Source organism: Pelophylax lessonae (assembly GCF_965119305.1).
Source record: "Pelophylax lessonae genome assembly, chromosome: 1".
Classification (NCBI taxonomy): Eukaryota; Metazoa; Chordata; class Amphibia; order Anura; family Ranidae; genus Pelophylax; species Pelophylax lessonae.
The window spans coordinates 1517937-1544002 of record NC_138768.1 but is presented as its reverse complement, the minus strand read 5'-3'; the positions used below and the strand labels follow the sequence as shown (position 1 = coordinate 1544002).

The window sequence follows — 26066 nt, the reverse complement described above, 5'->3', positions numbered from 1 at the left end:
AGTCTGCTTCCCCATGGTGCTTAGTGGAGCGTCTGTCCTTCTATTTACTCCACATTTATCATGGGGAGGAAGAGTTCATATAATCATCGCAGTGACCGAAGGCCTCCTCTGATGATGTCATACACTGGCAGTCTCCTCTGATGATGTCATACATTGGCAGTCTCCTCTGATGATGTCATATACTGGTAATCTCCTCTGAAGATGTCCTGCGGTGGGATTGTCCTCTAATGATACCATATATTAGGGACCTCCTCCTCTGATGCCATACACCGACAGTCTCCTCTGATGATGTCATGCGGTGGGAGTGTCCTCTGATGATGTCATACACTGGCAGTCTCCTCTGATAATGACATACACAGGCAGTCTCCTCTGATGATGTCATAAAGTGGGAGTGTCCTCTAATGATGCCATATATTAGGGATCTCCTCTGATGATGTCAAACACTGACAGTCTCCTCTGATGATGTCATGCGTTGGGAGTGTCCTCTAATGATGTCATACACAGGCAGTCTCCTCTGATGATGTCATACACAGGCAGTGTCCTCTGATGATGTCATACACAGGCAGTCTCCTCTGATGATGTCATACACAGGCAGTGTCCTCTGATGATGTCATACACAGGCAGTCTCCTCTGATGATGTCATACACAGGCAGTGTCCTCTGATGATGTCATACACAGGCAGTGTCCTCTGATGATGTCATACACAGGCAGTCTCCTCTGATGATGTCATACACAGGCAGTCTCCTCTGATGATGTCATACACAGGCAGTGTCCTCTGATGATGTCATACACAGGCAGTGTCCTCTGATGATGTCATGCAGTGGGAGTCTCCTCTGATGATGTCATACACAGGCAGTCTCCTCTGATGATGTCATGCGGTGGGAGTGTCCTCGGCCCAGGGCTGCAGGTTCTGAAGGGCGCAGAGTGAGGAGTTATGAGCACACAGGGGGTCTCGGGGGAGGGGCTGCTGTAGACTCTTCTGGAAGGCTTCTTGTTGGAGCTGCATCATCATACGATTGGTCTGCTGGCGCTCAGCTTCCCGCTCCTCTGCTGTCTGACGCCTGGAAGACACACAGACAGGGCAATGAATATCTGATATCATGGCTACCCATCCCCCACCATTGTCATCATGTATCTCCACCCTGTCATGTGCTCTATGATGTCATAGTGTGTGACCCTCTAAGACCGAGCTGTAAAGTGGTCACCTATCATTGTGGGCCGGTACATTCACAGGTATAGTATGTGTCATAGCTCCGCCTACCAATTACCGTAACAAATGAAACTCAGCCCCCAGATAGAGATATCCAATCCTGACATTTACATGGCTCCTTTTCTTTGCTACTACTAAGTAACACAAGTCTTTTCCCTCCTCCAGTCTGTGATTGGACAGTGAAAGGAAAAGCAGCAGAGTGACGAGGTGATCCCCGTCTTTCTGCTCTCTCCTCCTATCAGCATGCTCTGTGTGAGCACATGATTACTGTAGTACAAATGATTGGCTTCTTGTGCTGCTACTCCCATCTTCCAGTCTGAGCTCTGTTGTACTGAGGAATATGTTTCAGTTTTTTGTGTAATAAAGGTGCCCCCTTACATTGGCAGTCAGTAGTGAAGGACCCCCTTACATTGGCAGTCAGTGGTGAAGGGCCCCTTACATTGGCAGTCAGTGGTGAAGGGCCCCTTACATTGGCAGTCAGTGGTGAAGGGCCCCCTTACATTGGCAGTCAGTAGTGAAGGGCCCCCTTACATTGGTAGTCAGTAGTGAAGGGCCCCCTTACATTGATAGTCTGTGGGAAGAAAGATCCTTTTTATTGGCGGTCAGTAATGAAGAGCCCCCTTACATTGGCAGTCAGTAGTGAAGGGCCCCCTTACATTGGCGGTCAGTGGTGAAGGGCCCCCTTACATTGGCGGTCAGTGGTGAAGGGCCCCCTTACATTGGCGGTCAGTAGTGAAGAGCCCCCTTACATTGGCAGTCAGTAGTGAAGGGCCCCCTTACATTGGCGGTCAGTGGTGAAGGGCCCCCTTACATTGGCAGTCAGTAGTGAAGGGCCCCTTACATTGGCGGTCAGTGGTGAAGGGCCCCCTTACATTGGCGGTCAGTAATGAAGGGCCCCCTTACATTGGCGGTCATTAGTGAAGAGCCCCCTTACATTGGCAGTCAGTGGTGAAGGACCCCCTTACATTGGCGGTCAGTAGTGAAGGGCCCCCTTACATTGGCAGTCAGTAGTGAAGGACCCCCTTACATTGGCGGTCAGTAGTGAAGGGCCCCCTTACATTGGCAGTCAGTAGTGAAGGGCCCCTTACATTGGCAGTCAGTAGTGAAGGGCCCCCTTACATTGGCAGTCAGTAGTGAAGGGCCCCCTTACATTGGCAGTCAGTAGTGAAGGGCCCCCTTACATTGGCAGTCAGTAGTGAAGGGCCCCCTTACATTGGCAGTCAGTAGTGAAGGGCCCCTTACATTGGCAGTCAGTAGTGAAGGGCCCCCTTACATTGGCGGTCAGTAGTGAAGGGCCCCCTTACATTGGCGGTCAGTAGTGAAGGGCCCCCTTACATTGGTAGTCAGTAGTTAATGGCCTCATTACATTGGTGGTCAGTGGTGAAGAGCCTCTTAGATTGGGATGGCCAGTGGAGAAGGGCCCCTTACATTGGTGGTCAGTGGTGAAAGACCCCCTTACATTGGCGATCAGTGGTGAAGGGCCCCCTTACATTGGCGGTCATTAGTGAAGAGCCCCCTTACATTGGCGGTCAGTAGTGAAGGGCCCCCTTACATTGGCAGTCAGTAGTGAAGGGCCCCCTTACATTGGCGGTCATTAGTGAAGAGCCCCCTTACATTGGCGGTCAGTAGTGAAGGGCCCCCTTACATTGGTAGTCAGTGGTGAAGGACCCCCTTACATTGGCAGTCAGTAGTGAAGGACCCCCTTACATTGGCGGTCAGTGGTGAAGGGCCCCCTTACATTGGCGGTCAGTGGTGAAGGGCCCCCTTACATTGGCGGTCAGTAGTGAAGGGCCCCCTTACATTGGCAGTCAGTAGTGAAGGGCCCCCTTACATTGGCGGTCAGTAGTGAAGGGCCCCCTTACATTGGCGGTCAGTAGTGAAGGGCCCCCTTACATTGGCGGTCAGTGGTGAAGGGCCTCCTTAAATTGGCAGTCAGTGGTGAAGGGCCCCCTTACATTGGCAGTCAGTAGTGAAGGGCCCCCTTACATTGGTAGTCAGTAGTGAAGGGCCCCTTACATTGATAGTCTGTGGGAAGAAAGATCCTTTTTATTGGCGGTCAGTAATGAAGAGCCCCCTTACATTGGCGGTCAGTAGTGAAGAGCCCCCTTACATTGGCAGTCAGTAGTGAAGGGCCCCCTTACATTGGCGGTCAGTGGTGAAGGGCCCTCTTACATTGGCAGTCAGTAGTGAAGGGCCCCTTACATTGGCGGTCAGTGGTGAAGGGCCCCCTTACATTGGCGGTCAGTAATGAAGAGCCCCGTTACATTGGCGGTCATTAGTGAAGAGCCCCCTTACATTGGCGGTCATTAGTGAAGAGCCCCCTTACATTGGCAGTCAGTGGTGAAGGACCCCCTTACATTGGCGGTCATTAGTGAAGAGCCCCCTTACATTGGCAGTCAGTGGTGAAGGACCCCCTTACATTGGCGGTCAGTAGTTAATGGCCTCATTACATTGGCGGTCAGTGGTGAAGAGCCTCTTAGATTGGGATGGCCAGTGGAGAAGGGCCCCTTACATTGGCAGTCAGTGGTGAAGGGTCCCCTTACATTGGCGGTCATTAGTGAAGGGCCCCCTTACATTGGCGGTCATTAGTGAAGGGTCCCCTTACATTGGCGGTCAGTGGTGAAGGGCCCCCTTACATTGGCGGTCAGTGGTGAAGGGCCCCCTTACATTGGTGGTCAGTAAAGAAGGGCCCCCTTACATTGGTGGTCAGTAAAGAAGGGCCCCTTAGATTAGTGATATATATTGGTGGTCAGTGTAGCGCACCCTTACATTGGTGGTCAGTAAAGAAGGGCCCCTTTAGATTAGTGATATATACTGGGGGTCAGTGTACCGCACCCTTACATTGGGGTGGTCAGTCGATAATATCCCCCTTGCATTGATGGTACTTATCTGAAAAGAGGGGTTCAGCAGGTCCCTCACCTACTCAGCTCTGACTCAGGAACAATGGGGGGGGTGAGGGCAATCTAAAACTGCCCACTGCTCAGGGAACCCTTAGCTACATCTAAGAACCCCAGAGCCCCACACTGGTCTGATAGAGAGAGGCTGGTCCATGGACTTCAGTCTACTTCTGCTGATCTCACACTGTCTAGGTGGCATTAATACTGGAGGGAATTTACCCCGCCCCGTGTGTCCCCATTTGAAAGGTTCGACGGCTCACCTCCCCCCATGTGTCCCTATTTGGAGTTTGGACAGCTCACCTCCCCCCAATATGTCCCCATTTGGGAAACAGTCGGCTCACCTCCCCCCATGTTTCCCCATTTGGGAAAGTCGGCTCGCCTCCCCCCAATATGTCCCCATTTGAAGGTTGCACGGCTCACCTCCCCCCATGTGTCCCTATTTGAAGGTTGCACGGCTCACCTCCCCCCATGTGTCCCCATTTGAAGGTTGGACGGCTCACCTCCCCCCATGTGTCCCCATTTGAAGGTTGGACGGCTCACCACCCCCCAATATGTCCCATTTGGGAAACAGTCGGCTCACCTCCACTTGGTGCGTCGGTTCTGGAACCAGGTCTTCACTTGAGAGTCACTCATCCGCAGAGATTTGGCCAGTGAAGCCCTTTCGGCTGATGCCAGATATTTCTGCCGGTGAAACCTCTTCTCCAGCTCACAGATCTGGACTCGGCTGAACGAGGTTCGAGGTTTCTTCCTCTTTGGGGGTGTCCGGTTCTGGTATGGATGTCCAATTCGACGAGACACAGAGAATGGTGGAAGAGTAGCTGGAACCAAGAGAGACAGAACTGGGGTTAGTAAGGAGCCTCTATCATTTCTCCACAACTGTACACCCCCCCCCCTCTTCATCCCTCTACCTCCTCTCCAATCTACTCTTCATAAACATGGGGCATCTTGTTGGGTGACTAAAGGCTGGACTATGGTGGGCCCTGGTAGTGTCACCAATGAGATGGGGTGCTACTAGAATCTGTGCAACTGGAGCTACAATGGACACTTTGCTATAGCAGACAGCTGTACACCCCCCCCCCCTCACCACCCCTCTAATTCCTCTCCAATGTATTTGTAACACTGTGCATTGGTACTGTAATGCAGAACTTTATTTGACCACAAGATGGCAGTGGTCTGATTATCATAAGTCCCAATACAGGAGCGCTGGGTACGCTGGGACTTGTATGCTGCAAGCAGAACTTTTCATCCTGAACTACACAACCATAGAGAAGTAGCAAAGGGGAGAGAGCATTGAAGGAGGAAAAGCCCGGGAACAGGAGGAGAGGAGGAAGAGGGACTGTGTGGGAGTCCAGATGTGAGGGGGAGAGAGCAGCGTGGATCTGCTTGGGCTCAGGTTGGATCAGGGTGAGCCAGAAAGTTGAAAGAGTTTTCAAAAAGCTGAGTATCCTGAGGAGGCCGGTTAGTGGTGATCGGGTCACCACTATCTGCATAGCCATATCCCCAGAGGACAAAGGGGACCCTCCAAAAGGAAGGTCATCACCTCGCCTCCCCCTCCCGCCTCGCCCCGCCTCGCCTCGCCCCGCTGGAGGACCAGGTGAGAGGGTTCCTAACCTACACAATGCTGACCTTCTTTCAGGTGTTTCCTGTAACTTACCTCCACCTACTACTGACCCCCACCCCCACCCCCACCTCTATACCTCATTCAACCCTGCAGCTTATCACTCTTACCTGCCTCTAATAATACTGCCTGCAGGATATCGGAGATAACCCTTCACCTCCCTGCCAGGCACAACCCCGTATTTACCTATAAATCTTAGTGCCCACTTATATTGTGTGTATCTAAGAAAGAATCAAGGACTTTCTTATAGCAATCTACTGAGCCGCCCAGATCCACCTCTGGAGGGAGTCTATTCCACATTTTACAGCTCTTACTGTGAAGAAACCTTTCCGTATTTGGAGATGAAATCTGTTTTCCTCTAGACGTAAAGAGCGCCCCCTTGTCCTCTATGATGACCTTAAAGTGAATAAGTCAACACCAAGTTCACTATATGGACCCCTTATGTATTTATACATAGAGATCATATCCCCCCCTTATGTATTTATACATGGAGATCATATCCCCCCCTTATGTATTTATACATGGAGATCCTATCCCTCCTTATGTATTTATACATGGAGATCATATCCCCCCTTATGTATTTATACATGGAGATCATATCCCCCCTTATGTATTTATACATGGAGATCATCTCCCCTCTTATGTATTTATACATAGAGATCATATCCCCCCTTATATATTTATACATGGAGATCACATCCCCCCTTATGTATTTATACATGGAGATCATATCCCCCCTTATGTATTTATACAGGGAGATAATATCCCCCCCTTATGTCTTTATACATGGAGATCATGTCCCCCCTTATGTATTTATACATAGAAACATAGAAACATAGAAACATAGAATGTGTCGGCAGATAAGAACCATTTGGCCCATCTAGTCTGCCCAATATATCTGAATCCTATGAATAGTCCCTGGCCCTATCTTGTATGAAGGATAGCCTTATGCCTATCCCATGCATGCTTAAACTCCTTCACTGTATTTGCAGCTACCACTTCTGCAGGAAGGTTATTCCATGCATCCACTACTCTCTCAGTAAAGTAATACTTCCTCATATTACTTTTAAACCTTTGCCCCTCTAATTTAAAACTGTGTCCTCTTGTGGTAGTTTTTCTTCTTTTAAATATGCTCTCCTCCTTTACCGAGTTGATTCCCTTTATGTATTTAAATGTTTCTATCATATCCCCTCTGTCTCTTCTTTCTTCCAAGCTATACATGTTAAGGTCCTTTATCCTTTCCTGGTAAGTTTTTTCCTGCAATCCATGTACTAGTTTAGTAGCTCTTCTCTGAACTCTCTCTAGAGTATCTATATCCTTCTGGAGATATGGCCTCCAGTACTGCGCACAATACTCCAAGTGAGGTCTCACCAGTGTTCTGTACAGCGGCATAAGCACTTCTCTCTTTCTACTGCTTATACCTCTCCCTATACATCCAAGCATTCTGCTGGCATTTCGTGCTGCTCTATTACATTGTCTTCCCACCTTTAAGTCTTCTGAAATAATTACTCCTAAATCCCTTTCCTCAGATACTGAGGTCAGGACTGTGTCAAATATTCTATATTCTGCCCTTGGGTTTTTACGCCCCAGGTGCATTATCTTGCACTTATCCACATTAAATTTCAGTTGCCAGAGTTCTGACCATTCTTCTAGTTTTCCTAAATCCTTTTCCATTTGGCGTTTCCCTCCAGGAACATCAACCCTGTTACATATCTTTGTGTCATCAGCAAAAAGACAAACCTTACCATCGAGGCCTTTTGCAATATCACTTATGAAGATATTAAACAAAATTGGTCCCAGTACAGATCCCTGAGGTACCCCACTGGTAACATGACCTTGTTCTGAATGTTCTCCATTGACTACAACCCTCTGTTGTCTGTCACTCAGCCACTGCCTAATCCACTCAACAATATGGGAGTCCATGCTCAATGACTGCAGTTTATTGATAAGTCTTCTATGTGGGACAGTGTCAAAAGCCTTACTAAAATCTAGATATGCAATGTCTACTGCACCTCCACCGTCTATTATTTTAGTCACCCAGTCAAAAAAATCTATAAGATTTGTTTGACATGATCTCCCTGAAGTAAACCCATGTTGTTTTTCATCTTGCAATCCATGGGATTTAAGATGTTCCACAATCCTATCCTTTAATAGGGTTTCCATTAATTTGCCTACTATTGATGTCAGACTCACTGGTCTATAGTTGCTCGATTCCTCCCTACTACCTTTCTTGTGAATGGGCACGACATTTGCCAATTTCCAATCTTCCGGGACGACTCCTGTTACTAATGATTGGTTAAATAGATCTGTTAATGGTTTTGCCAGCTCACCACTAAGCTCTTTTAATAATCTTGGGTGTATCCCATCAGGACCCTGTGACTTATTTGTCTTCACTTTAGACAGCAATCTTAGAATGTCTTCCTCTGTAAAGACACATGCATCAAATGATTCATTAGTCATCCTTTCAAGTGGAGGTCCTTCTCCTTCTTTTTCTTCTGTAAAAACTGAACAGAAGTATTCATTAAGGCAGTCAGCTAGCCCTTTATTTTCTTCTACATACCTTCCGTCCTTTGTTTTTAATTTAGTTATTCCTTGTTTTAATTTCCTTTTTTCATTTATATATCTGAAGAATGTCTTATCCCCCTTTTTCATAGACTGAGCTAGTTTTTCTTCTGCCTGCGCTTTAGAAGTTCTTATAACTTGCTTGGCCTCTTTCTGCCTAATCTTGTAGATTTCCTTATCTTCATTGCTCTGGGTTTTTTTATAATTACAAAATGCTAGCTTTTTATTTTTAATGATTTGGGCCACTTCTGCTGAGTACCACAGTGGTCTCTTCCTTTTTTTGCTTTTACTGACAAGTCTAATGCAATTTTCTGTTGCCTTCAATAATGCACCTTTTAAGTAGTCCCATTTCTCCTGGACTCCATGTAATCCGTTCCAGTCTGATAAGGACTCATTTATGACTAATTTCATTTTTGAAAAGTCTGTTTTTCTAAAATCTAAAACTTTTGTTTTTGTGTGGTGTGACTCTTTCACAGTTCTTATATTAAACCACACTGACTGGTGATCACTAGATCCCAAGGTTTCGCCTACAATGACATCATATACCGAATCCCCATTTGTGAATACCAGATCCAAAATGGCCTCCCTCCGGGTTGGCTCCTCAACCACTTGTTGCAGAGACAACCCCAGTAGGGAATTTAGAATATCTGTACTCCTGGTAGAACTTGCTATTTTGGTTTTCCAGTTTATATCTGGAAGATTGAAATCTCCCATAATGATAACTTCTCCTTTCATTGTCATTTTAGCTATTTCTTCAACTAGTAGATCATCTAGTTCTTTAACTTGACCAGGTGGTCTATATATCACACCTACACGAGTTACTGCATGATTAGCAAACCGCAACGTAACCCAAACTGACTCTATGTTGGCCTCACCAACTTGTATTCGGTTAGATTTAATGCTATCTTTCACATACAGGGCCACTCCTCCTCCTTTCTTGCCTACTCTGTCTCTTCTGTATAAAGAGTACCCTGGTATGGTTATGTCCCAGTCATTTCTTTCATTAAACCATGTCTCCGTAACAGCCACTAAATCTACATTCTCAGATTCCATTATTGACCCAAGTTCATTGATTTTTTTACCTAAACTGCGAGCATTTGTAGACAGGACTCTGAGCTTATCATTTCTTAACCTCTGTGCTTCTGACCTGTTCTGGCATTGTTTCGGGGGGCAATTGGACTCTTGTATTTTCACTCTTTTCTACATGGAGATCATATCCCCCCTTATGTATTTATACATGGAGATCATATCCCCCCTTATGTATTTATACATAGAGATCATATCCCCCCTTATGTATTTATACATGGTGATCATATCCCCCCTTATGTATTTATACAGGGAGATAATATCCCCCCCCTTATGTCTTTATACATGGAGATCATGTCCCCCCTTATGTATTTATACATAGAGATCATATCCCCCCTTATGTATTTATACATGGTGATCATATCCCCCCTTATGTATTTATACATGGTGATCATATCCCCCCCCTATGAATTTATACATGGAGATCATATCCCCCCTTATGTATTTATACATGGAGATCATACCCCCCCTTATGTATTTATACATGGAGATCATATCCCCCCTTATGTATTTATACATAGAGATCATATCCCCCCCTTATGTATTTATACATGGAGATCATATCCCCCCTTATGTATTATACATGGAGATCATATCCCCCCTTATGTATTTATACATGGAGATCATATCCCCCCCTTATGTATTATACATGGAGATCATATCCCCCCTTATGTATTTATACATGGAGATCATATCCCCCCCTTAATCTCCTCTTCTCAGGAGAAAATACATTCATTTCCTCTAATCTCTCCTCATAGCTGAGCTCCTCCACGCCTCTTATCAGTTTGGTTGCCCTTCTCTGCACTTTCTCCAGTTCCCGGATATCCTTTCTGAGAACTGGAGCCCAAAACTGAACTGCATATTCCAGATGAGGTCTTACTAATGATTTGTACAGAGGGGGGGGGGGATATCTCTCTCTCTGGAGTCCATGCCTCTGTTATACAAGAAGGAAACCACAGCTTGGCCATGCATGCTATTATTAACCACTTACCCACTGGGCACTTAAACCCCCTTCCTAACCAGACCAATTTTCAGCTTTCAGTGCTCTCACATTTTAAATGACAATTACTCAGTTATGCAACTGAAGGCACGGTGGGGAAGGTAATATTGGGCGTATGCTATAGGCCCCCCAACCAGAGGGAGGAGGGGGAGGCGGACCTCCTTTTACAGATAGGATTGGCAGCAAGGATGGGAAATGTCATTATAATGGGGGACTTTAATTATGCTGATATAGACTGGGCAGAAGGAACCACACACTCAGCCAAGGCTCGGCAGTTCCTAAATGTTTTGCAGGACAATTTCATGGGTCAGATGGTGAATGCACCGACAAGAAACAATGCGGTGCTTGACCTACTGATTACCAACAATACAGACCTGATCACGGATATAGAAATACGGGACAACTTAGGGAACAGTGACCATAGGTCAATTAGTTTCAGTATTAATTACAGTAATAGGAAACACAAGGGTAATATAAGGACACTGAATTTCAAAAGAGCCAATTTCCCTAAACTGCGCTCGCTGCTAGAAAATATCAATTGGGATAGAACCCTGGGAACAAAGAACACGGAGGAAAAATGGGAGTGCTTCAAGAGCATACTAAACAAGGGGGTGGGCCAGTGCATTCCACAGGGAAATAAATTTAAAAGAGCAAAACTAAACCCTGGATGGCTAAACTCCAACATAAAAATGCATATAAATGCTAAAGAAAAGGCCTTCAAAAAATACAAGACTGAGGGGTCATTGGCAGCATTTAAGCATTACAAAGAGTGTAATAAGAAATGTAAAGATGAAATCAGGGCGGCTAAAATAGAACACGAGAGACATATAGCGGAGGAGAGTAAAAAGAACCCCAAGAAGTTCTTTAAGTATATAAACAGTAAGAAAGCGAGGCCAGAACACATTGGCCCTATAAAAGATAACAAAGGAAATATGGCCACTGAGGACAGAGAAAAGGCAGAAGTGTTAAATTATTTCTTTTCTTCAGTCTTCACAAAAGAATCGGGGGGCTACACGAACCCAGCTTGTAAGGCCGAACTAAACAACACACCTCAGGAAATACCGCCATGGCTAACAGAAGATAGACTTAGAGCTAAACTAGAGAAACTTAACATAAATAAATCACCGGGACCGGATGGCTTGCACCCGAGGGTTCTTAAAGAGCTCAGCCAGGTGATTGCCAGACTATTATTCTTGATCTTTAAGGATAGTTTACAGACAGGTATGGTGCCAGCTGATTGGAAAAAAGCCAACGTGGTACCAATATTTAAAAAGGGGCCGAGGTATATCCCGGGTAACTATAGGCCGGTCAGCCTAACATCAGTAGTCTGCAAGATTTTGGAGGGGATGTTAAGGGACCACATACAAGACTTTAGTAATGAAAACTGTATTATTAGTAGTAATCAGCATGGATTCATGAAAAATCGTTCTTGCCAAACCAATCTATTAACCTTCTACGATGAAGTGAGCTGCCACCTAGATAAAGGAAAGCCTGTGGATGGGGTGTATCTGGATAAAGGAAGGCCTGTGGATGTGGTGTATCTGGATAAAGGAAGGCCTGTGGATGGAGTGTATCTGGATAAAGGAAGGCCTGTGGATGTGGTGTATCTGGATAAAGGAAGGTCTGTGGATGTGGTGTATCTGGATAAAGGAAGGCCTGTGGATGTGGTGTATCTGGATAAAGGAAGGCCTGTGGATGTGGTGTATCTGGATAAAGGAAGGCCTGTGGATGTGGTGTATCTGGATAAAGGAAGGCCTGTGGATGTGGTGTATCTGGATAAAGGAAGGCCTGTGGATGTGGTGTATCTGGATAAAGGTAAGCCTGTGGATGGGGTGTATCTGGATAAAGGAAGGCCTGTGGATGTGGTGTATCTGGATAAAGGAAGGCCTGTGGATGTGGTTTATCTGGACTTTGCAAAGGCCTTTGACACCGTTCCCCACAAACGCTTACTGTACAAACTAAGGAAGGTAGGTATGGACCATAAGGTGAGTACCTGGATAGAGAACTGGCTCCAGGGGAGAGTACAGAGGGTGGTGATTAATGGGGAGTACTCAGATTGGGCGGGTGTGGAAAGTGGGGTCCCCCAGGGTTCTGTCCTGGGACCAATCCTGTTTAATTTATTCATAAATGATCTAGAGGAGGGGATATCTAGTACAATCTCAGTATTTGCGGATGATACTAAACTAAGCATGCCAATATCTTCTATGCAGGATGTGGAAACCTTACAAGCGGACCTGAACAAAATAACGGGGTGGGGGGGGGGAGCGGGGGCAACTACATGGCAGATGAGGTTTAATGTTGAAAAATGTAAAGTAATGCACTTGGGGGCCAGAAACCAGAAAGCAAGCTACTCACTAGGGGGGAACCTCTGGGTGAGTCTAGGATGGAAAAGGACCTGGGGGTACTGGTAGACAACAGGCTTGGCAGTGGCATGCAATGCCAAGCGGCTGCAAGCAAAGCCAACAGAATACTGGGATGTATAAAAAAGGGGATTCACTCCAGAAATAAAGAAATAATTCTCCCTCTCTACAAGACTCTGGTCCGGCCACATCTGGAGTATGCTGTCCAGTTCTGGGCACCGGTCCTCAGGAAGGATGTGCTGGAACTGGAGAGAATCCAGAGAAGGGCAACAAAAATAATTAGGGGAATGGAGGGCATCAGCTATGAGGAAAGACTACAAGCACTGAACCTATTCTCTCTGGAGAAGAGACGATTGAGGGGGGATATGATATCAATGTACAAATACTGTACTGGTGACCCTAGCATAAGGAACAAACTATTCAGAGAAAGGAGATACAATAAGACACGTGGCCACTCACTAAAACTAGAGGAAAGGCGGTTTAACCTTAAAGTGCGTAAGGGGTTCTTTACTGTCAGAGCGGTAAGGATGTGGAATTCTCTTCCACAAGCAGTCGTATCAGCAGGAAGCATTGATAGTTTCAAAAAACTATTAGATGGGCACCTTAGAGACCACAACATACAGGGGTATACAATGTACAACATACAGGGGTATACAATGTACAACATACAGGGGTATACAATGTACAACATACAGGGGTATACAATGTACAACATACAGGGGTATACAATGAACAACATACAGGGGTATACAATGTACAACATACAGGGGGTATACAATGTACAACATACAGGGGGTATACAATGTACAACATACAGGGCTATACAATGTACAACATACATGGGTATACAATGTACAACATACAGGGGTATACAATGTACAACATACAGGGGTATACAATGTACAACATACAGGGGTATACAATGTACAACATACAGGGGTATACAATGTACAACATACAGGGGTATACAATGTACAACATACAGGGGTATACAATGTACAACATACAGGGGTATACAATGTACAACATACAGGGGTATACAATGTACAACATACAGGGGTATACAATGTACAACATACAGGGGTATACAATGTACAACATACAGGGGTATACAATGTACGGTTAATAGCAAACACACACATCATAGGTTGAACTGGATGAACTGATGTCTTTTTTCAACCCCACTAACTATGTAACTATGTAACTATATGAAATTTTCATCCTTTTTTTTTACACAAACAGAGCTTTCTTTTGGTGGTATTTAATCATAATTGGGTTTTTTATTTTTTGCACTATAAATGAAAAAAGACCGAAAATTTTGTAAAAAAATGAATTTTTCTTCGTTTTGGTTTTAAATTTTGCAAATTTAGTCATTTTTCTTCATAAATTTTGACTAAAATTTATACTGCTACATATCTTTAGTAAAAATAACCCAAATAAGTATACATTTTTTGGTCTTTGTGAAGGTTATAGAGTCTACAAGCTAAGGTGCCAATCATTGAAAATTTATCACACCTAAAGTACTGACGGCCTATCTCATTTCTTGAGACCCTAACAAGTCAGGACAGTACAAATACCCCCCAAATGACCCCTTTTTGGAAAGTAGACATTCCAAGGTATTTAGTAAGAGGCTTGGTGAGTTTTTTGAAGTTGTAATTTTTTCCCACAATTCTTTGCAAAATGAGGTTTTTTTTTTTAAATTATTTTTCACAAAATGGTCATATTATGAAGTTATTTCTTACACACTGTATAGGCATACTTGCAACTACACCCCAAAATATATTCTGCTACTCCTCCTGAGTATGGCGATACCACATGTGTGAGACTTTTCCACAGCCTGACCACATACAGAGGCCCAACATCCAAGGAGCACCGTCAGGCGTTCTAGAAGCAAAAATTACACATATAATTTTCTGACGACTTATCACACTTTTGAAGGCCCTGGAGCACCAGGAAAATGGAAACGCCCACAAAATGACCCCATTTTGGAAATAAAACACCCCAACACATGATCTAGGAGGCATAATGAGTCTTTTTGAACATGTCATTTTTTTCCAAAGGTTTTTGGAAAATGTGGAAAGAAAACCAAAACGCATTTTTTTTTTACACAAAGATGTCCATTTATTAGACATTTCTAACACATAGCATGTACATAGCAAAAATGACACCCCAAAATATATTCTGCCACTCCTCCTGAGTATGGCGATACCACATATGTGACACTTTTCCACAGCCTGGCCACATACAGAGGCTCAACATGCAGGGAGCACCGTCATTTACTGACTTCCCATTACAATTTTGTGAGACACTGTAGGGCACTGATAAGCATTGTAGTGGCACTGATGTGGCATGGATGTGGCCCGGATGAGCACTGACGTGGCATGGATGTGGCACTGATGAGCACTGATGTGGCACGGATGTGCACTGACGTGGCATGGATGTGGCACTGATGAGCACTGACGTGGGATGGATGTGGCACTGATGAGCACTGATGTGGCATGGATTAGCCCTGACGTGGCATTGATGTGGCACGGATGAGTACTGACGTGGCATGGATGAGGCACAGATGAGCACCCTGACGTGGCATGGATGTGACACAGATGAGCAGTGACATAGCATGGATGTGGCCTTGATGTGGCACGGATGAGCACTGACGTGGCATGGATGTGGCACAGATGAGCACTGACGTGGCATTGATGTGGCATGGATGAGCACTGACGTGGCATGGATGTGGCACGGATGAGCACTGACGTGGCATGGATGTGGCACAGATGAGCACTGACGTGGCATTGATGTGGCACAGATGAGCACTGACGTGGCATGGATGAGCACTGATGTGGCATTGATATGGCATGGATGAGCACTGAAGTGGCATGGGTGTGGCACGGATGAGCACTGACATGGCATGGATGAGCACTGACGTGGCATTGATGTTGCACGGATGTGGCACTGACATGGCATGGATGTGGCACGGATGAGCACTGATGTGGCATTGATGTGGCACGGATGAGCACTGACGTGGCATTGATGTGGCACGGATGTGGCACTGACGTGGCATGGATGTGGCATGGATGAGCACTGACGTGGCATTGATGTGGCACGGATGAGCACTGATGTGGCATGGATGAGCACTGACGTGACACGGATGAGCACTGAAGTGGCATGGATGTGGCACGGATGAGCACTGACGTGGCATGGATGTGGCACAGATGAACACTGACGTGGCTTTGATGTGGCACGGGTGTGCACTGATGTGGCATGGATGAGCACTGACATGGCATGGATGAGCACTGATGTGGCATTGATGTGGCACGGATGACCACTGACGTGGAACAGATGACCACTGAGGTGGCATGGATGTGGCACGAATGAGCACTGACGTGGCATGGAAGAGCACAGATGTGGGATGGATGAGCACAGATGTGAGATGGATGAGCATGGATGTGGCATGGATGAGCACTGAGGTGGCATGAGCGGGCACAGATGTGGGATGGATGAGCATGGATGTGGCATGGATGAGCACTGAGACAGCATGGGCAGGCACAGATGTCGCACAGATGAGGCACGGATGAGGCATGGATGAGCACGGATGAGCATGGATGGGCATGGATGTGGCATGGATGAGCACTGAGGTGGCATGGGTGGGCATGGATGTGGCATTGATGAGCACTGAGGTGGCATGGGTGGGCACGGATGTGACACGGATGAGGCACGGATAATGCATGGATGAGGCATGGATGAGGCATGGATGGGGCATGGCTGAGGCACTGATAGGGCACGAATGAGGCACTGATGGGGCACTAATTGGGCACAGTTGAGGCAGAGGAAGCGTGCAGCTGCAGTTTCTCTCCTCTCCTTGCACGCTGTACCGATTGCTGTGTACAGCGTCCGAGGAGAGGAGAGAAATGAACCGGACATGCGCCGGTTTGTTGTGACGTGATCGCTCCGTCATTGGACGGAGCGATCACGTGGTAAAGGACCGCTCTCATTTGCCCTTTACCACGATCCGTGATGCGTCGGGTCCCCGGGACCTGGCGAGCAGGGACACTCCCGTGTGCACGCCCCAGGGGGCGCGCGGGAGCACGATTCTGGGAGGCCGTTCAGGAACGTCCTCTCAGAACTAGACAACCACTTTGCGGCCGTATTTCTACAACGGCCGGTCGGAAAGTGGTTAAAGCGGAAAGTTCCTCACCCACTTCCTCTGCCTTATTTTTCCTGTCATTGTTTTGGGTGGGGAGGGGGTACCTAGTTTCGACAGATACTCGCTTCCACTAGGGGACTCGGGTGGAAGTTTTCCTCTTCCCCTCCCTCCCTGCACTCCCTGGGACATGTCACAGATCCCAGAAGGTTGCCCGGCCATTGATGAGGCGCAGTGCACACCCGGCTGTAAAGCCACAAGAGGCAAGGGAGAGAACACGGGGTTCGTGCAGCCGCATCGCTGGATCCAGGGACAGGTGAGCGTTTATTAAAAGTCTGAAGATCCACTTTTAGTAGCTGCTGACCTTTAATAAACACAAAAAATGACTGGGACTCCACTTTAAGTTTATGATCTACCAGAACCCCCAGATCCTTCTCCACCATTGTCTCCCCCAGATCCTTCTCCATCATTGACTCCCCCAGATCCTTCTCCACCATTGTCTCCCCCAGATCCTTCTCCATCATTGACTCCCCCAGATCCTTCTCCACCATTGACTCCCCCAGATCCTTCTCCATCATTGACTCCCCCAGATCCTTCTCCACCATTGACTCCCCCAGATCCTTCTCCACCATTGACTCCCCCAGATCCTTCTCCACCATTGTCTCCCCCAGATCCTTCTCCACCATTGTCTCCCCCAGATCCTTCTCCACCATTGACTCCCCCAGATCCTTCTCCACCATTGACTCCCCCAGATCCTTGTCCACCATTGTCTCCCCCAGATCCTTCTCCACCACTGTCTCCTCCAGATCCTTCTCCACCATTGTCTCCCCCAGATCCTTCTCCACCATTGACTCCCCCAGATCCTTCTCCACCATTGTCTCCCCCAGATCCTTCTCCACCATTGTCTCCCCCAGATCCTTCTCCACCATTGACTCCCCCAGATCCTTCTCCACCATTGACTCTCCCAGATCCTTCTTCACCATTGACTCCCCCAGATCCTTGTCCACCATTGTCTCCCCCAGATCCTTCTCCACCACTGTCTCCTCCAGATCCTTCTCCACCATTGTCTCCCCCAGATCCTTCTCCACCATTGACTCCCCCAGATCCTTCTCCACCATTGACTCCCCCAGATCCTTCCCCACCATTGACTCCCCCAGATCCTTCTCCACCACTGTCTCCTCCAGATCCTTCTCCACCATTGTCTCCCCCAGATCCTTCTCCACCACTGTCTCCTCCAGATCCTTCTCCACCATTGTCTCCCCCAGATCCTTCTCCACCATTGACTCCCCCAGATCCTTCTCCACCATTGTTTCCCCCATATCCTTCTCCGCCATTGTCTCCACCAGATCCTTCTCCACCATTGTCTCCCCCAGATCCTTCTCCGCCATTGTCTCCCCCAGATCCTTCCCCACCATTGTCTCCCCCAGATCCTTCCCCACCATTGACTCCCCCAGATCCTTCTCCATCATTGACTCCCCCAGATCCTTCTCCACCATTGACTCTCCCAGTTCCTTCTCCACCATTGACTCCCCCAGATCCTTCTCCACCACTGTCTCCTCCAGATCCTTCTCCACCATTGTCTCCCCCAGATCCTACTCCACCATTGTCTCCCCCAGATCCTTCTCCATCATTGACTCCCCCAGATCCTTCTCCACCATTGATTCCCCCAGATCCTTCTCCATAATTGATTCCCCCAGATCCTTCTTTATCATTGACTCCCCCAGATCCTTCCCCACCATTGACTCCCCCAGATCCTTCTCCACCATTACCTCCCCGTGATCCTTCTCCACCATTGTATCCCCCAGATCCTTCTCCATCATTGACTCCCCCAGATCCTTCTCCACCATTACCTCCCCCAGATCCTTCTCCATCATTGACTCCCCCAGATCCTTCTCCACCATTGACTCCCCCAGTTCCTTCTCCACCATTGACTCCTCCAGATCCTTCTCCACCATTGTCTCCCCCAGATCCTTCTCCACCATTGTCTCCCCCAGATCCTTCTCCATCATTAACTCCCCCAGATCCTTCCCCACCATTGACTCCCCCAGATCCTTCTCCACCATTACCTCCCCGTGATCCTTCTCCACCATTGTATCCCCCAGATCCTTCTCCATCATTGACTCCCCCAGATCCTTCTCCACCATTGACTCCCCCAGATCCTTCTCCACCACTGTCTCCTCCAGATCCTTCTCCACCATTGTCTCCCCCAGATCCTACTCCACCATTGTCTCCCCCAGATCCTTCTCCATCATTGACTCCCCCAGATCCTTCTCCACCATTGATTCCCCCAGATCCTTCTCCATAATTGATTCCCCCAGATCCTTCTTTATCATTGACTCCCCCAGATCCTTCCCCACCATTGACTCCCCCAGATCCTTCTCCACCATTACCTCCCCGTGATCCTTCTCCACCATTGTATCCCCCAGATCCTTCTCCATCATTGACTCCCCCAGATCCTTCTCCACCATTACCTCCCCCAGATCCTTCTCCATCATTGACTCCCCCAGATCCTTCTCCACCATTGACTCCCCCAGTTCCTTCTCCACCATTGACTCCTCCAGATCCTTCTCCACCATTGTCTCCCCCAGATCCTTCTCCACCATTGTCTCCCCCAGATCCTTCTCCATCATTAACTCCCCCAGATCCTTCGCCACCATTGACTCCCCCAGATCCTTCTCCACCATTACCTCCCCGTGATCCTTCTCCACCATTGTATCCCCCAGATCCTTCTCCATCATTGACTCCCCCAGATACTTCTCCACCATTGTCTCCCCCAGATCCTTCTCTACCATTGTCTCCCCCAGATCCTTCTCCATCATTGACTCCCCCAGATGCTTCTCCACCATTGACTCCCCCAGATCCTTCTCCACCATTGTCTCCCCCAGATCCTTCTCCACCATTGTCTCTCCCAGATCCTTCTCCACCATTGTCTCCCTCAGATCCTTCTCCACCATTGTATACCCCAGATCCTTCTCCACCATTGTCTCCCCCAGATCCTTCTCCATCATTGACTCCCCCAGATCCTTCTCTACCATTGACTCCCCCAGATGCTTCTCCACCATTGATTCCCCCAGATCCTTCTCCACAATTGACTTCCCAGTTGTACTCCTCCTAGTATATAAAGTATCTCACAAAAATGAGTACACCATTCACATTTTTTTAAATATTTTATTATATATTTTCATGTGACATCACTGAATCCACACCCACCTGAATCTACACCTACCTGAATCAACACCCACCTGAATCCACACCCACCTGAATCCACACCTACCTGAATCCACACTCACCTGAATCCACACCTACCTGAATCCACACTCACCTGAATCCACACCCTCCTGAATCCCCACCCACCTGAATCCACACCTACCTGAATCCACACCCACCTGAATCCACACCGACTTGAATCCACTCCTACCTACATCTACAATATTTCACAGAAGTAAGTACACCCCTCACATTTTATTCTATCGTTTCATCTGACAACACAGAAGAAATGAGACTTTGCTACAATGTAAAGTAGTGAGTGTACAGCTTGTATAACAGTGTAAATTTACTGTCCCCTCAAAATAACTCAACTGCATCCACCAAAAACGCAGGAAAACCGCATGGTGGGATTTTCGTGCGTTTTTGGTGAATGCAGTCTGATTTGACCTTAGTTTTTCCATATAAAGGGATGGAGACCAATAGCATGACCTGCTTGTCTCACACAAAGTCCCAAATAGGAAATTAGGGATTGAAAGGCATTGTGCTTTACAGGCCATGCCCCATATATAAAATCCCAATCTGTCTTTACACTGCATCCACCAAGGGGACGGAGGTGTAATGCTTCTCAGCTGGTCCTTTCCCGTTAGTACCATTGTTACAACTTAGTTATTTGAGTTTTGAGACAACAGACCAGTCATGGATGGGGGTGGGTTGGGGGAGGTTTGGGCTGTCTCCCTCCCACCTTTTCCCAAATACATCCATTAGCAGCCATGTGCTCCCAGTGTGAGGACACTAAATTAGGAAGTGTTAGGACTGCAGATAAAACAGGGTGCCGTGTAGTGGCTCTGCAGCTTTCACATGCGTTTGCAAATGTGTGTCAACTAAACCCCTGTTCTTTGTATCATGAGACAGGTCTAATTGGTTGGTGACAGACTGGAGGGTGAGTACATCAGACTGGGGGCTGGCTGACTTCCATGCACCTCTTATAATCCTACAACCTCATTTTTTTTTTGCATGCATATTCTTAGCCCCAGAGGCGTAACTAGATTGATCAGGGCCCCGGTGCAAGAAATCATGAAGGCCCCCCCCCCACACATACAGGGGTGGACGTACAGGGGTCGCCATAGTGACTGGGCCCCATGCTGCAGGGGGCCTGAGAGGGCCCCCTGTATGTATAGAGATGAATTACTGCACACTTCAGCTTAAAATCATTTAAAAGTCCTTAAAAGTCCATAAACTCAAATAGGCAATACCTTGAAGCACACTCACGTACATATATCCACACACGTATAAACACACACACACACACACATACGTACATACATACATACATACATACATACATGCACATACAGTACACACACATACATACATACTTGCACGCACATACAGTACACACACATACATACATACATGCACGCACATACAGTACACACACATACATACATACATGCACGCACATACAGTACACACACATACATACATACATGCACGCACATACAGTACACACACATACATACATACATGCACACACATACAGTACACACACATACATACATACATGCACGCACATACAGTACACACACATACATACATGCACATATGCACACACATACATACACACACATACATACACACACATACAGTACACACATACATATATAGATGCACATATGCACACACATACATACACACACATACATACACACACATACATACACACACACACATACATACACACACATACATATATAGATGCACATATGCACACACATACATGCATATAAATACATACATACAGAAAGCCTTTTTAAAAGACGGCAGAGAGAGGACTGTTGTACCTTCCTGTAGCTTCCTGCCGGGTATTGCACTGTAGGGGGAGGCAGAGAGCACAGCACACTCTGCTTTCACTTTGCTATGTGAGAGACCAGCTCCTTCAGTGCCGATTTATCGGGGGAGCTCGGTCTCAGCTGCGCTTGCCGCTCCTCATCTCTATACATACAGGGGGCCCCTCTCAGGCCCCCTGCAGCATGGGGCCCGGTCGCCATGGCGACCCCTGTACGTCCGCCCCTGCTTAGCCCCCATGTGCATGACTTTACATTTATCAACATTAAACCTCATTTGCCACCTACGTAGTTGCCCAATGAAACAGTGCATTGAGGTCGGCTTGTAAGTTGGAGACATCCTGTAAGGAAGTTATTCCACCGCAAAGCTTGGTATCATCTGCAAAGACTGAAATCCCAACCCCCCATCATTTATAAATAGGGGTCCTGACACTGAACCTTGGGGTAATTCACTAATAACACAGATCCTTGAGGTTCTCTGAGCATTTCCCACTGGCCACCATTGTAAGAAACATTCTTCCCACTGACCACCATTGTAAGGAACATTCTTCTCACTGACCACCAATGTAAGGGACATTCTTCTCACTGACCACCAATGTAAGGGACATTCTTCTCACTGACCACCAATGTAAGGGACATTCTTCTCACTGACCACCAATGTAAGGGACATTCTTCTCACTGACCACCAATGTAAGGGACATTCTTCCCACTGACCACCAATGTAAGGGACATTCTTCCCACTGACCACCAATGTAAGGGACATTCTTCTCACTGACCACCAATGTAAGGAGCATTCTTCTCACTGATCACCAATGTAAGGGACATTCTTCTCACTGACCACCAATGTAAGGGACATTCTTCCCACTGACCACCAATGTAAGGGACATTCTTCTCACTGACCACCAATGTAAGGGACATTCTTCCCACTGACCACCAATGTAAGGACATTCTTCTCACTGATCACCAATGTAAGGGACATTCTTCTCACTGACCCCCAATGTAAGGACATTCTTCTCACTGATCACCAATGTAAGGGACATTCTTCCCACTGACCACCAATGTAAGGGACATTCTTCTCACTGACCACCAATGTAAGGGACATTCTTCCCACTGACCACCAATGTAAGGAACATTCTTCCCACTGACCACCAATGCAAGGAGCATTCCTCCCACTGACCACCAATGTAAGGAACATTCTTCTCACTGACCCCCAATGTAAGGGACATTCTTCCCACTGACCACCAATGTAAGGGACATTCTTCCCACTGACCACCAATGTAAGGAACATTCTTCTCACTGACCACCAATGTAAGGGACATTCTTCCCACTGACCACCAATGTAAGGGACATTCTTCCCACTGACCACCAATGTAAGGGACATTCTTCCCACTGACCACCAATGTAAGGGACATTCTTCCCACTGACCACCAATGCAAGGAGCATTCCTCCCACTGACCACCAATGTAAGGAACATTCTTCTCACTGACCCCCAATGTAAGGGACATTCTTCCCACTGACCACCAATGTAAGGGACATTCTTCCCACTGACCACCAATGTAAGGAACATTCTTCTCACTGACCACCAATGTAAGGGACATTCTTCCCACTGACCACCAATGTAAGGGACATTCTTCCCACTGACCACCAATGTAAGGGACATTCTTCCCACTGACCACCAATGTAAGGAACATTCTTCCCACTGACCACCAATGTAAGGGACATTCTTCTCACTGACCACCAATGTAAGGGACATTCTTCCCACTGACCACCAATGTAAGGGACATTCTTCCCACTGACCACCAATGTAAGGGACATTCTTCCCACTGACCACCAATGTAAGGAACATTCTTCCCACTGACCACCAATGTAAGGGACATTCTTCCCACTGACCACCAATGTAAGGGACATTCTTCCCACTGATCACCAATGTAAGGGACATTCTTCCCACTGACCACCAATGTAAGGGACATTCTTCCCACTGACCACCAATGTAAGGGACATTCTTCCCACTGACCACCAATGTAAGGGACATTCTTCCCACTGATCACCAATGTAAGGGACATTCTCCCCACTGACCACCAATGTAAGGGGTGATAATGATAGGAAGAGGATGATAATGTCTGTGGGTTGAATGCCACGTCTGCAGCAGACTCCTGACTGATCTTTGGAGGAAGAATTCATTTCCCAGATTGGATCCTCCCAGAATATTATCGTTCTGCTGGGACCAGGCCAGTGAGGGTGACTCTTCTGTCCATGGACAAGGATAGTCACCCAGCACTGACCCCATTACAGGAAGGTACATACTGTAGTCACTCACGGTACAGCAGAGTTCATTGTGGTCAACCACACCAATCTACAACGTCTACCAAACCAGCTTGTTATGCAGCATTGTATCTGAATGTGAAAAATAAAAATTGTGTATCATTTCAATTTCCCAACAATCTCCCATCCATGGGGTAGATTTAGGCACTTGGGATCCCCAGAAAAAAAAATGCCCCCCCCCTCCCCAATCCTACAGGATCTTCCTTACCTGTGATGTGGTTCTTGGCCATCCTTCTGCTACTGTCCATCCAGGGGAAGGTGAGTCCCGGTAGGCCGCTCATCCCCCCAATACCGGACAATGGTGATGCCCCTTGGCTGGGCCCCACCTGTGGAAGAGGCCTGTGAGCTGGCACTCTTATGACTCCTGCTGGTCGCACATTAACATTCATGCTAACGTCCATCCTCATGTTAAGGCTGTAGGAAGAGCTGCCCGGGCTGTACATGGTGCAGTAGGCACTGGATCCATGGTGCTCCTGCTCCCCAGTCCGGGAATAGGGGAACCCCACTGTCTGCTCTGGGCTGTTCAGAATCTGATCAATACCGAAGCTGATGGGTTCATGGTGGGTGCTCGAGTCTTGAGCCATCTCCAGGTGATCCATTAGTCATGGGATGCCCACCAGGGGCTGGGAAAGTATGGGCTCCCTCCCGGGGCTCAGGGCAGAAGGTTCTGGGTTTTCTGAGAAGTGACGTGACTGCTCATGAGCAGATGCTGGTTGTCAGAAGGAAAGTTTGGGACCTTGAGGCGAAAAATCAGAGAGCGATAAAAAGAGGGAGCTGGAAAATGCAGCGGGGCCCGGGGCACTTATGTGGGTGTGTATGTTATATAGACAGTACCTTTTATCTTGAAGTGCAGTGCAGAGAGGACTAGTTATCTTGGGGTGCAGAGCCGAAAGACAACTGGTCTTAGGTTGAAGGTCACACTTTTTGGGGTACCAACCTACTTCTGGTTTGGCACAGGTACTGGATAGTTAGATGGAGAGGAAGGAGATCTTCTAAAGCTCATTTTTATGATTTCTGAATTAAGGGGGCATAGAAAGAAGTAAAGCAATAACAGATATTATCTCGGGGTTGAGACGGGTAAGAGAGAACATTGGGATGTTTAGGGGACACAACTTAAGGGCCCCTTAATTTGGGAACATGTTTCATTAAGACAGAAGGTTCAGAATGGTATGGTAATAGGAGATGGAAGAACGGTTGTTTTGGGAGGTAAATAAATCGGTTCTGGGATCCAATATAGAAGATTCTAATAGGGTTATGGTGCGGTGTTGGAGCAATGGTTATATTGGGTGGCAGCGATGGGGATACTAATTAGGTTGGGGTGCAATGCCAGGGACACTACCTAGAAAGATTCAGTACTGGAGACACTACTTAGGTTGGGGTGCATTGCTGGGGACACTAGATTTGTTGGGTAGCAGTGTTGAGGGCACTACTTAGGTTCCAGTGCAGTGCGAGGGACACTACTTAGGTTGGGGTGCACGGCTATGGTCAATACTTAGACTGGGGTGCACAGCTAGGGTCAATACTTAGACTGGGGTGTAATGCTGGGGACGCTACTTAGGTTGGTATGTAACGCTAAGGACACTAGTATTATTGTGAGGTTGAGGTGCAGAAATGTGAATTTCATTTCAGTTCAGAGGCATTTTTTGGTGTTGGGGTGTTGTAAATATCAGTGTTGGAGCAGCCTGGTGGTATTGGGGTACAGGGTAATGTTAACGTGAAATGTAGAAGGACTTGTTTGGCTGAGATGAAGTTTAAAAGGTATGAGATATATTGGGTGCAATGTAGAAGGTACCAGTTTTGTTGGGGTGCAGTGTTGAAGGTA

At 47.1% G+C, this 26066-nt stretch overlaps 1 protein-coding gene across 1 annotated transcript; it reads right to left on the bottom strand.

Annotated features, from left to right (window-relative positions):
* Positions 1-376: 376 nt before the first annotated feature.
* On the bottom strand, positions 377-24966 carry TLX2 (T cell leukemia homeobox 2). Its single transcript, XM_082253984.1, has 3 exons — positions 24453-24966; positions 4688-4925; positions 377-1061 (listed from the first exon to the last, which is right to left on the bottom strand). Exons 1-3 carry the CDS (start codon positions 24841-24843, stop codon positions 872-874), a joined length of 819 nt encoding a protein of 272 aa, XP_082110110.1. The 5' UTR covers positions 24844-24966; the 3' UTR covers positions 377-871.
* Positions 24967-26066: the final 1100 nt, after the last annotated feature.